The sequence below is a fragment of the Silurus aristotelis genome (assembly GCF_946808225.1).
Source record: "Silurus aristotelis genome assembly, chromosome: 7".
Classification (NCBI taxonomy): Eukaryota; Metazoa; Chordata; class Actinopteri; order Siluriformes; family Siluridae; genus Silurus; species Silurus aristotelis.
Genome location: NC_139580.1, coordinates 31,132,319 through 31,146,238, shown reverse-complemented (window position 1 = coordinate 31,146,238; position 13,920 = coordinate 31,132,319). Strand labels below are relative to the sequence as shown.

General features: G+C 41.1%; 1 protein-coding gene across 1 annotated transcript in view; it reads left to right on the top strand.

Annotated features, from left to right (window-relative positions):
• The first annotated feature begins 240 nt into the window (after positions 1–240).
• Positions 241–13,920, top strand: part of cspg4 (chondroitin sulfate proteoglycan 4) — a 44,936-nt gene continuing 31,256 nt past the window's right edge. The window contains exon 1 of the mRNA XM_083546078.1: positions 241–524. Within this exon, the coding sequence (XP_083402204.1) occupies positions 455–524 (70 nt within the window). The 5' untranslated portion in view covers positions 241–454. The remainder of the gene's footprint in view (positions 525–13,920) is intronic.

Below are 13,920 nucleotides of genomic sequence, written 5' to 3'. Positions count from 1 at the left end.
ATTTGCTCCGACAGCTTCAAGTTCTAATCTAATAAAAGAAAGAAGACTGGAACAAAGTTAACTTCTCTCTTCTTTCTGCACAAATATGACCTGACACACGGTTGGACTCCGCAGACAGAAAGAGAAAGGGAGGAGAGTGAGGGGGGGAAAAATAAATAGAACTAAAGTAAAAAGAAAAAAAAAAAGGGTGTAAAAATAGTTTTTTCTTCTGGCTGTTACAGGGTTCGACTTGCGTTTTATAAGGTGCGTGTGATTTATTGGTTGTTGTTTTTTTTAACCAAGGGGCAGGAGGTGGACCCTCTGAGCATTTTGGGGGGAGTACAGGGTGTCTCTTTCAGGTCTGCTTGGTCCGCCCCCTCTATGAGAATATCTTGCACAGTGCTCCGGGTCCCTAAACGTATCCAGTGCTGTGAATGGAGAACTAGACGAGGAGACTGCAGAACATACCAGCAACATGAGAGCGCTGCGTTTAGCCCTGTGCACCATCCTGGCCCTGCTATGTCTTCCTCAGACATGCCATGGAGGTAAGACGGCCCAGAAATAACCTTTAATCTAAGTCACACTTTCTGTCTGAAATCCTATTCCGCACTTCTATTTATCGCAAATCTCTTCCTTTTCCTGAAATTGAAGAACGAGTGCTTGCTATTTATTTTTGTGTATTCGTTTATTTATTTGCGCCTCCTCTCGTGAAGCATGAATGGACCAGTGTGTGTCTTCATCCACATCCAGGCTGTGTGTGAACCCCACATAGTGTATATTTGAGAAGATGTTTAGCGTTAAAGCTGGAGATAAAACCAGCAAATGAGAATGAAAGGAATGAGGGGAAAAAAAAGTGTGAGGTAAGTTTTGACCGGAGTGCACGTCTTACGTGTTTGGAGGTGTGCAAATATCGCAGTTTAAGGTGAAATCTAGGTGTCGGAGTAGGCAGGAGGTGCTGATATATCCGAGTGAAAGGCTTATTCATTCGCAGAGGAGAAACAGAAAAAGTGTGAGAAATACAGTGGTGCCGTGGAACATCATCAGTTTAGGTTGAAGGAGAGAGGAGGGGAAGGGGAGCAGTGGGGTTGGGGTTGGGGTTGGGGGGGATGGGGGGGGTGGGGTTGATGTATGAATCAGCTGCAGACATCCGGCAAGTTCCTGAGGGTGGGAACTCCATCGTAGCCAAGAGTTGTGGCTTTTGCAGAAGGCCTGGTGGAATAAAGAGAGTCTTTGAGAGCTGCCTGAGGAGCACAGTTCTCCACTCATGAGCTTCTCTCTTATGTTTTCACAAGCCGCATTTCAATTCGGGGGACATTCAGAGCAGATTTCTGAAGGTTTTCCATAGGATTTGCATGGAATTGCATCATATTTGTTGCAAATGAAAATCAGGGTTAAGAGATCCAATTAGTGTCTATGTAATCTGTGTGTGTGTGTGTGTGTGTGTGTGTGTGTGTGTGTGTGTGTGTGTGTGTGTGTGTGTGTGTGTGTGGGGGGGGGGGCTTAGTTCATGAATGTCTCTGTTTTGGGACACTACATAAAACACCTGGAATGCTTCGAAATGACTTCACTTCCACGAGAATTGTTTATATCTCCATAGTGCTCCATTAAAAAAAAAAAGGAAAAGGTTGAAATGAGACTCGGAGCTCCTGTGAGAGCATTAGACTCGGCTGAGACATGATGCAGGGATCAAACCGAGAACTCCATGGGTGTGGCCATCAAGTCAAGTACTTAGCTGTGTGTGTGTGTGTGTGTGTGTGTGTGTGTGTGTGTGTGTGTGTGTGTGTGTGTGTGTGTACAGTAATTCCCTATATGATTTGTTATTTATAAATGATTAAGTACTCACATTCGGTCTTATTAAAGAGATCATTGATGCTATATTTATATAGGAGTTGTATATGCATTGATATTATGGACCATAGACTGTAAATCATCTCTCACACACACACCCACACACACACACACACACCCTGTAGTGAGGCTTAGCTCGAAAAAATGTGTTATTTTATATAACACTGAATTGTTATGCAAGTGTGAGCAAAACCCGTCTCTTCTGTCTTCTCTCGGCGATTCCTTCGCTTTATCACTGCAGAAACACTCGACACAAACAACCTTTCTGCAGGCGAGTATTCAAGGCTATACAAGGAGTGTTTGAGAGGAGAAAGAGAAAGAGACAGAGACTGAGACTGGGACAGATTGGATGCTTGGCAGGGTGAAAGTGTTAGGATAACTTAAGCCAATCAACGAAACATCCTCCAAAAATAAAAATCATGGTCACTATATAATTCGTAATCGAGGAATGAATGCGACTTGATTAGCCTTTTAGCTTGTTCATGTACACACACACACACACACACACACACACACACACACACACACACACACACACACACACACACACTAGATATCAAGAGTAAATATTTACACACCCATTTATCTTTGCCAATTATAAACCATGCCACAGGCTCATGCGTATATGGAAGATGCAGCCTCGTGTCAAACGATGCTTCAGACAGCAGATTGGACCTGATGCTCATGGCGACTTTTCAGATATAGATGCGGTTTGGCATAAACAGTCTTTCCCCCGAAGTGGATGCTGGGCTCAATGTCACAACAGATCCGATTACATCCAAGTCAAATGTCTGAAATAACCCACAGGATGGCGCGTGTACAGGTTTATCACAGCAGTTCGCCGGAGTGTCAGTCGGTGGATGTTGGTTACAAATGAACCTTAATGAGCCGAGCTTCATGAGTTTCATGATGGTGCATATTACTCACCCGTCGGAGTAACGCACACTCCAACACTTCAAACACTCCAACACTTCAAACACTCCAACACTTCAAACACTCCAGAACTCCAAAATGCTCCAACATTTCAACATCAACACCAACACTTCAAACACTCGAAAACACTCCAACACTCCAAACACACTCCAACACTTCCAACACTTCCAACACTTCAAAACACCAAAACCTCAACACTCCAAAACCCCAACACTCCAAACACTCCAAAACTCAAACACTCCAAAACAAAACTCAAACACTCCAAAACCCCAAAGCTCCAACACTCCAATATTTCAAAACCCCAACACTCCAATACTCCAACACTCCAACACTCCAAAACTCCAACACTCCAAAACTCCAGCACTCCTGTTTCTGTGGAGAACAGCAGAATGGTGCTATTTGCTGGATTTTCTGTTTTACCGTCATGCAGGGTTTTGCAAAGAGGTGAAGTTTGTGAGCAAATTGTTCCCTCATAAAACTGACAGAGCAGTGAAAGGAACAAATGTTCTTTGTGGATGTTCTTTTACTTTCAAACCATCACATTTTTTTGTTGATCATTGCGATAAATTTTCACTTTAAAATTCAATAGAAATCAATAAAAGGTTCTGACCTTCTAAGAACTAACTGTTGTACAATATGCACATATGAACATTGATTTTTGAGCATCCCTTTCCACATTGAGTCTCCATTTGCTGTTATAAAAACCTCCACCTTTCTGGGAAGATGTTCCAATTGATTTTGGGGTGAGATCGTGGACACTTGCGCTCATTCAACCAGAGACAAGAGCATGAATAAAATTTAGCTAAAATGCAGATTTCTGTTTTTAATTTTTTTCTATGCAACTATTTCACCTAAAATCCCTATTCATAGATTTGAGCTTAGAGCTTTTGATCACTTAATTAATGGTGCAGTCGTTTCACGACATCATGCACACACACAGTTAACAGAACGATGATTTCCACGGTGACGTTCCGGTACACCTCCACGTCTAAACTATTAGTTCTCAGAATCCGCCCTATTTTTCATTCATTCGGTGAAACTGGAACCCGATTTATTCGAGGTATTCGAGGCTATTAGAGGTTTTTCTGCATCGAGGAAAATGGCAGCAATTTGTCCTATCACTAAATGAATCTCAAAGAGCGCTAGTGTTAAAATGTGCCCCCCCCCCCCCCCCCACCCTTCCACAGCATCCATCTGAATGGCTCTCATTCAAAGCACATTGTGGAGGAGTTTCCTTCTGAGGTCATGTAAAACACCGAACAGCAAGAGAGTGGAAAGGAAAGGATTCCATGTTGAATTGGATATAATACAAAACCAGGTGTCTGAATCCTTGCATGTCTGGAGGTCGTGGACTGAAAGCCTGCGATCGGGAAGTGTACAGCGTCGGCCATACTGAGAGAGAGAGAGAGAGAGAGAGAGAGAGAGAGAGAGAGAGAGAGAGAGAGAGAGAGAGAGAGAGAGAGAGAGAGAGAGATGCTGGGTGTGGCACTCAGACTCTATGTTTATTCTACAACTAAATGCATCTGTCAGCTCACATTCTAAAGCTCAACATAGACACAAGTTTTCATGCAAAATGAATGCAACCAAGGTTCTAACAGCTGTTTTCACTGCTGCTGCTGTTCATCATGGATTCCAAGCCAAGCTCATCAACCAGTTCCTAGAATGTCGATGGATTTGAACCAGATTTTAGTCAGAATCCTGGGATGTTACTAAAGCACTAACCGAGGCATCATTTTAACTGGAGAAGAAGCTCTAAAGTCGCCTAAAGTGCCCCGATTTCTTCGTTCTTCTCTCACAAACTCATTACAAATGATTGGACCGATGATACAAAATCATGAAATCATGGACCTATGAAATCCCTCATTGCAGTTCCTGTTAATCTAATATACTCTTGAAATATCATTCAACCATTCGAATTAATCCTTGTATAATATTCACGTTTGAACAAAGGTTTGTGGACACCTGCCCGACGCACTTTTGGAACGTCCCAGTCCACATTTAGTCTCTAATTTGCTCATATAATGATCTGGGAAGATGTTTCACTAGACTTTAAAGTGTGTTTGAGGAGATTGTTGGGTTTTAGTAAAGTCAGGTACTGATGCGAGGTGAGATGAGGAGGTTCCAATTCATCCTGAAGGTGTTTAGATAGGTCGAGGTCAGAGATCTTGAGCAGACCGCTCAAGATCTTCCATTTGAACCCATATAGGTTTGGGTGTACTAGTTCTTCTAAAGCAAATGCATTTAACAAAATCTTATACATGTGTGTGGCACAGACTTTGTGGAAACACTTTTAAGGATGGAGCAAAAACATCTGGAAAAGTCTGGTGTCTGTACTTTTGTCCATATAATAGTATATTATGATTGAGGAGACCATCTCAGATATCAAAATAGTCCTCGTCCTACAGGAGTAACCCATGTGAAGCAGATCTTCATGGAGATGGTTTTGTTAATTCAAGTGAAGGGAAAATTTCAAAGACGTCCTAAACAATTATGTGCCTTCAAGTTTGTGAAAAAAACGTCATTGTGTCATTGCGTGCATTTAAACCGGTTTATCACACTTCGATCACTTGATGTGTATTTCTGTGTTTCACGGTGAAAGGAACAGCTGTATTCATCTCAGAACCGTGTGTGGCCCGTCAGCTTATTTGAGAACTTTGACTTAAGTGTAACTCGATCTGTTGCGACAGCGAGCTCAGCATCCATTCTGGGAACGGCCGTACATGCCACACCGCATCTATATCCAGAAAGTGGGCTTTAAGCGTGCTTCGCTTGCTTTTTTTAACATTTTATATTGAACTATACAAGGGAGTGTTTTTTTTTCTATCAGGAAGGAAAGCTAAAGCATGGGAAGGATGGGCTGATAAATGCCATGCTTGTTGATAGCGCATTCCTTTGAAGCGCAATCATGATGGTGCTATCCTCTAATTGGGAAGATAAATGTTAATGGTGTATGACCAGAATGCACCACTGATGGCTGTCTGTGCTTTGCTGGATAATTAAATGTCAAGCTGTGTTATGGCTTTGTTTCCATCGAACTGCAGTTTTTACCAGATTAGGAAGTGGGCTGAGTTTTTTTTTGTGTTGGGATGCGAGTAAGAAAACCGACGCTGCTGGTCGAACTCCATTCAAAACATTCGGTCCTCATAAAAAAATTGAAAAAAATGTGAGGATAACAGCAGAGCATACGCAGGTAAATGATTTCCACCCACTACTAATAAGGAAAGTGGGTCATCTCCTGGTGTTCACATTCTCTCGAGGATTTGTTGCAGAGCAACAGCATCATCACATGGAACAGCTTTAGGGACAGTAACGCTGGTGGCTTGGAAATGATTTAGACAGCGGTTATGGCTCTGTTTTTATTGAAACGTGAGCTACCTTAAGAAATGCGAATAAGTAGGCCGAATTCTTGCGCACACAATGTCCGTATTCTGGGCGGTTTCTCCTAGTTCTGGAAATGTCCTCATATCTCTAGCATGCATAAAATTTAAAGTTTGCTATGCTTCTTAGTCTAATCTAAATAGCGTGATCACATGACTAGAGCTGGACTGGGTTTGAAGGGCAATCGGGTCGGTTTTTTTTTCCCCTGCTGGGAGCAATACACAGCTGTTAGCATATTTAACTAGCAGAGCTTGTTCCAGCACAGATCTGCATTTGAGAAGAAGGTGTTTTTGGAAATTTGCAAATCTCTTTTTCACACCCCTGCTCCCTCAGAGACGAGGAGAAAGCTATGGAATGAGATTTTGACACTTTATATATCCAGAGTACTTAATAAAAACACTGCCTTACAAGCAGTTATAGAAAAAAGGGTCTCTAGATAGAGTGTGCTGGGAGCCGGAGCATACAGGGACTCCAATGTTCACAACGAGAGTCGTGTCGTCATCGGGAATGTATGAGGTTTAAAATAGAGGAAATGGCAGGCGGCACGCTCGACGTCGAGAAGGACGGGTCGCTGAAATGCCTCTGCTTCAGGCGTCAGCGACAAAGCAAACAGACGGCGACTAGTGCTGCTTTTTATACATGTGCCGAGGACCGACACCTGATTAGGGCTGATTTTAAACATGGCTGGCAGACGTAGCATGTTGACCGAGAGCATCAGAATGGAGCTGAGGATTTTAGAAGTTGTTAGAATGTTACAGATGTTAGAAGTGCTGATTTTTAACACACAGACATGTTCGAATAGAATGGTGCAAAAAACAAAAAACACCCACTGTGCAAAAAAGCTGCAACAACAGAAGACCACGTCAGTTTCTACTTCCGTCCACCGAGAACAGGAATCCGAAGCTAAAAAGGACACAGGTTCACCAGAAAAAGACAATTCCAGATGGTAGCCTGGTCTTGTTCAACCGTCTGTCATAATGATATGACTATATTTGGAGACGCTCTCAGCTCAAGCTTGCTGACAGAAGCCATTGTGGGCTTTTTCACACACATCTACGCTAACATGGTAGCATTTTAGTTCAGGAAAATAAAAGCACATGTAAAGAAAGACACTTAAATTCTATTACAAGATAAGGAGATAAGCTAAGAGCATGTTAAGAGCTTCTTTTGTATTGTTTGACATTAGATCCCAGTGATACAATATGCCACATTGTTAAAGCCCTAATAAAGTGTAGTAAGTCACAATTGGGTGTTAATATTCCCTGATTTTACTGCTACACCACGTCCAGGCGGTTAATTAGCAGACAAGTCAGCTGTAAAGCAAGTCCAAGGACCTGCTCAGACCTTTAATTAACGTGTGCATGTCTTCAATACAGCTGTAACCAGATGTACATACATAAGAACATAAAACACTCAATGCTGGAGCTCAACATGTGAAGTGCGAATGGGATCCATAGTCTGAACTGCATTGTGAGATGAAGTGGCAAAAAAAAGAAAAACTACAGATCTAATCATCTTGAGTACGATTTGCATTTCTGACTCTACAATAATGACACCTATTGAATCATAGGCTATGACGAAAGTTAGCATAGAAGAACAAATCGGCATTAGCGTGCACTATTGCTAAGCAAATAGATTTGAATGGCGCTTCGGCAATGTTTATGCGCGCACAACAGAAAATGATCAATCCGACTATATTTAGTGTTCTTTTCCATGGTATTTAAGTTTGTGAAGTTTATTGCCTTGTCAGTAGACATGCATAGGTCATAGAAGCGAACACACCGTGTGATGGTTTTCCAAAACTTCTGAATCTGTCGGAAAAAATCTCACACGCTCTTTTTTGGTCAAGGACAACAACCGTCTTTGAAACCCTCTCAATGTAGGAGCACCACAGAAATCAGCACAATTGATTCACATTAATCATCTTTTGTCTGGAACATTTAAACCAGGCAATAGATTCATGAAATGAAATCATGAAATTTCTACCCCCTTCATAGGTTGGAGTGGAAGATCTTAAATGCGAATGCTGACTGCACTCCAGGCCTCCGCACCTCACTTATATCAGTACCTTTGTGGCTGATGAACACAAATCTCCATAAGAGCACTCCTTAAATCTAGTAGAACATTCAATTCAAGGTTCTTCTCCTCCTTTCGAAGAAGCTTCTTATTAGGTTCTAAACAATCCTTTCTTTATTCCCTCCTAAATAGGCAGCTCTTCAGGATATTTTCCCCCTTCTGAACGCAGAACACCAAATTAGATTTGACCTTTTCCTATTTATAAAAGCAGAACAACAATGTGCTAATTGTGTGATTTTTTTTTATCCAAATTGACCGTTTAAATCAGCTAAGGATTCGGTTTTACTGCCAACATTATGCTTCAGCATTTTTATACAAGATAAACAAAACTAGCAGGACAGCCTGGTTATGGTATTAAACACACACACGGCTCAGGCGATGAATACGTCGACTTCTTGTTGTTATTCAAACAAGATTTTTGCGCTCGGCCCGTGCATCATAAGCAGGAAGCGTATTCAAAATGAATATCTTAGCATAGAGAAAAATGAAGGTTGGATTGTTAAGAAAGTGTTTGTTCACTGGAGAGGAAAATGAGGCTATTAAGCAAGTCCATTTGAGTTATATAACAAATTGTAAATATTGTGTTTGGACATTAGCGATGTGCATGGCATACAGAGGAGCTTCAGCATGGCTGGGGTTTTTGTCATTGTAAAAATAGCATTTAATAAACCGGTTATAAAAGCGTTATGGGGTTGAGTAGCTGTCATGGGCAGTAAGAGTCACTGTTCTGCAGACAGCTAACGGCCTGGAACTCGGAGCCAGACCATCTGGCGGTGCGAGGGGATCCCGCTTCTGGAAACGACTGTTACTCCATTACGTCTGCTACTGACTGGTTGAAAAAAGTTCTCTCCTTTTACAGTAGTTTTGAAACTGAAATTTTCTTTATGCCGTTTTCCCTCGGGATTCTTTTTTGGAGACGCAGCACTCCAGCCAGGACAAAGCCTCTTTTCTTGGAGACGTCCAGTGAGTTGTTTCTTTCCACGGTTTTCCTACTCCACCCTGTCCAGGTGAATCGCCCACTCCCTTGTAAAGGAAAAAAGCCATGAGTACCTCAAAGTCTGAGTGAATGAGAGTGCACTGAAGTCCATATGGTACCCATAGTACCCATTTTATATCAGCGTGATATCAAGGAAAGGACAAAAGAGGGGTGTGTCCACATTTCCACTTTCGCCTAATTATAGCTTTCTCAGTCTGATTACACAGTTAAGAGGGCATGTTTGCCTAAAGCCCAAGATTTTACGGTTTGATTTACTCTAATGTTCATGTAATAAAGGGGAAATTAGTGTTCTTCGAGTGATGTTTAGACTCTCAACAACCACATGGTCGTATGGAAAGGACAAAGTAATATATGGACAAATGGACCTCCGCTGAGACAAAGAACCAGACCAGAGGCTGTTATTTGACTTGTGCAAACACAGATCTCCATTTAAGAGCTTTATGAAGTGTTCTTTGGCATTGTTTAGTAATGTGTAATCCTCCGAAAGAATTCAAGCTTTCTCGAGCTCCTCATACATCTGTACAGGATTCAGGCAGAAAGACAGATGCCTACACATCACACACTGTGTAACTTCTACACGATGCTTTATATACACCTTTTCATAAGGACGTTTAGTACCAGTGGAAAGGGTGGTTCACAATTCTCCACTCGTCATTATCTTTGATCAGCGGGACACAATCTTTTCTATTCATTGACCCAGACCAGATGATTCTCCCACTACGACAAATCAGCATGTGAGAAGTTCCTGCAGCTGCCAGATGTTTAGCGGTTTGTAGAACTGCTGAGGAAAGGCGAACAAAATCCAAACAAGCTGAGAGAAGAAGATGGATGGAGCAAAAAACGCCCAGCAAACGATTTCATAACACTTCTTTTTTTTTTTTCTTTTTTTTTTTTTTTTTTAATATTTGCATTGCAGATCAAATAGAGTATTTTTTGTTTTAATTTAAGTATAGAATAAATTATTGACTACTTGTGTTACAGTAATGAAGTTTCACTGTAATAGTACTGCTTCGATAAAATACAAGGTTCGCACATGAAGCGATTCTCCTGTCACTGCCGTAGCATTTGCTGTTGTCGGTAACTGGAGCAACTATTAATATACTTTTGATTGTGAAAACAAATCAGGAGACTGATGCCCGATTCTCATTGAAAACGAACTCTTATCTCAGTCATTGTGACTCTCTTTACTTGTGAATGCAGCACGATTCAGAAAGTACAAGTTTTCAGGATACAATTCAATTCAATCCATATATAGTGGAAACGTGTTTCAGCCACTAGCTAGCTATTTACACTATTAAAGTATGAAGATAATTAGCTGTTCGGCTTCAGCCTTGTAGGTACTGTAACATTCAGGATATTTAAGAAGAAGCATCTTTAGCACAATAGCCAACTGTTTATTTTTAAACTTGCAAGAGTTAACATGAATTAGCATGAATTAGCATGCTAAGTAACAACAGAACTTAGCAGGATACTAAAATCCTGCATTTTACTAGACTTTTCTTTTTTTTCCCTGTATATACTCTTGATATTAGAGGTAGTAATGACTTCAGAGAAGGTTGTTTAAGATAATCGCTCAGAACTCAGAAGTTTAAAATGTGGAACCATAAGCCAGAACAGGGCGAATTTCCCCCCTTCCTCCATCCATCCTTTCTTTCTTCCTTTTCCGCTACCTGAAAAAAAAAAGTTATAATGAACATATTGACATGATCAAGACTTGGAAATGATCCTAATCACGATAATTTACATGATCTCTCAAATGTCAAGGCTAAAATAAAATGGTGGATTATTTTCTTTTACAAAGAAACGTCACTGACCAATGAGTAGGAATTGATGAACTCGTGACTGTTTTTTATTCCCCTTCAGAATAGATCAGTGGACCATTATGTCACGTTGTTAAGCGCTAATATGTACGGTCTTCAATGCTTGGACATTAAGTTTAGTTGTGCAATTGTGATTGTATTGAATGGACATTCAGTGCCACCCCAGGTGAGGACGGGGTCTTAACCAACAGGACCACAGATGCACTTTCTATCACAAGCAAATGTGTACTGTCCTCTATGCTTGGTCATTCAGATGCATTAGCTGTAATCATGTCCATGTCATCTTTCAGTCCAGGTGCACGCATGTTAATTGTGCACTGTTTGTTTACTCAACATGGAAACAGAATCTTTGTATTCTCAATGCTTTGTATGGGCAATAAAGAGGAAAACTGATGAACTATGATCATCTCCTTGTTACGTGTCTGTCTGTTCTTCCTGAGACACGGGTTAAACTCAAATGAAGAAAAAAAAAGGCAAAGAAAAGTGTTTAATAAGCAGGCGGCGTGTGCTGGAGGCTGCTGATCCGGTTTCTCCTAATGAATGCTAATGGATTTGCCTGAATGTGCGTCCTTCTCTATCTTGTCCTCACCCTACCCCTCCTCTCTCTTACCGAACCAGGCACACCTCAACGCTTCCTATTAAGCACCCGTGAAATTAGAAATCGCAAATTAGAGACCCAGGAAGTGTTGCTGCTGCTGCTTCTCCAGCAGGCACCTGAATGGGACAGAATGCAGCAGAAAATGCAGGAGAAATGTTAATAACGTTAAAGAGCAGCGCAAATTTGTTCCATTCGTCTGTTAATTGCGTTTAACCCACGTGACATGTTGGTCTCTGCGAGAAGAGAAGTTTTCAAAAATGTACAGAAATACACAGCGGGTTGTTTTCGCATGTGCGAGTATTACAGGCGAGTTCAGTACAATACAATACAATGCAAAGTCTTGAAAACGAATAAAGAAATAAGTCGCATTTCGATTCATGTCGCACAGGCAGAACGTGACTCGCTTGTGTCAGTTCACAATTGTAGCTCAGTACGCGAGGAGGTCCTTAAAAGTTCTCTGGGTCCGAATTCATAGTTACAGACCAAATCCTTATCTTTTTCTCATGTCATATAGGATGAACGTGCACGATGGTTGCTAGTGTTCCACCTTTCTAGTGATTCTAGAGACCACCCCCTGATGTTTGAACACTAAAAACATATGCAACAAGGTTTTATGAGACATTTAAAATGAGACCATTTTTGAAGACTCGGTCGTAAATACTTTCGTGGGGTCTTTGGAGGAGATCGGATGTCGAAAGACTTTTCCTCCTGGAAACAATAATATGATAATAAAATATCTCTGCGTCCGAGTTAAACCAAAAAAAGTCAAGGAGATATAGGTTTCAAAATAGTTTTTCTTTGAAGGAACACCTTTACGAATCAAAGTGCAATACAACGATAAAGATAGAAGTCGACCATCGACCAATCAGTGCAGTAGTTTCCAGGGTGCGATCCCCCCCCCTTCCAATTCCTGCATTTTACGCAGTAACAGATAGGATTAAGTACAAAACTTTAAACAAAACACACTTGTGCAAAATTACAGATTTCAAAAAGTACACAAAAAAACACACTCAATTACAGTAACATGAGTAAACGTAATCGGTTACTTTTCATCTCTGCTGTCCAGTATTGGTACTTGAACCCAGGACCTTAAGATTGAAAGTTTCATGCTTTGCTAACTGGTCTAACCAGGAAATAATGAAGAAAAATGTGACCTTTAAAAAAAGCCTTTAACATTTATCCATAGGAGAATTCTCACGAAGTTGGTAATTATAGTCTCGAAGCAATGATGTTATCTAAAAAGCATACATGCGCGATAAGTGCACTTATGTGGGTCGGGGGGGGAAATAAGGGATCGGGTGTATAGCTAGTGACAGCAGACAAAACACAAACACCAGAAGACTTGACTGTGGTGTTCAAAAACCAATTGCTCATTCCTAATCATCCATCACCGATAGAGCCGTTTCTGTTCTAAGGGCTATCTCGGCCTTTCATATCTGTTTCTCACGTTAAACTTACGCCAGTGTTGTGAATTTAAATCAATCCCAGATTTCAATACCATGAGATACAAACTGGCAAGAAAGCCACCCAACCTACACAGAAATCCCCTGAGAGCAGCAACGTTCATCAGAATAAACCTGTGATCTTGTCAATATAAAATGTAAAACTGTGTTTATTAATGTTTTGTATGTGGACGTCTGGCAGCCATCTGCAGACGGTGCATACGTCAGTTACTAGAGAACAGAACAGCCATCTGAGAGCCATGAAGGATGCCTAGGATTTGATGAGCATGTATTTCCTACTTCATCTTTTTATTATATATATATATATATATATATATATATATATATATATATATATATTTCGTGTTCTGACCATGTTTGCAAGGGCCTAGTCATGGGAATAATGAAAGACGGCCTGCAGACAGACATGGGGATGGGGAAATGGGGATTTGGAAATGAGTGGCTGTTAAAGGAATGCTGGGCACCTCGGATCCCTCGCTGTGCACATGTTTAAACCATGAATCTAAATCTCCCAGCGGAGTACTAGTGCGATTCACAGCTGTGCAAAGCTAACAGAGGTTGAAATGTAGCAGGGTGCTCTGTCACCTCTTATCACAGCCTGATAGGGCGTTTAACAATGCGCACTTTAAAGGGGAATGAGCCATGAACAGTTCTATTGGTGTGAACTTTTTTTTTAGGGAAGTATCTTACACGGCATCGGTAATCTTACGAGCCTACTTTAAGAGAACCCGGTGTGTAGCATTACTAAATAAATCCTGGATTGTGAAGACCTAATGTGGTGTTTAGTGCTTTTATTTAGCACACAACAACTCTACAATGTCCAAACCA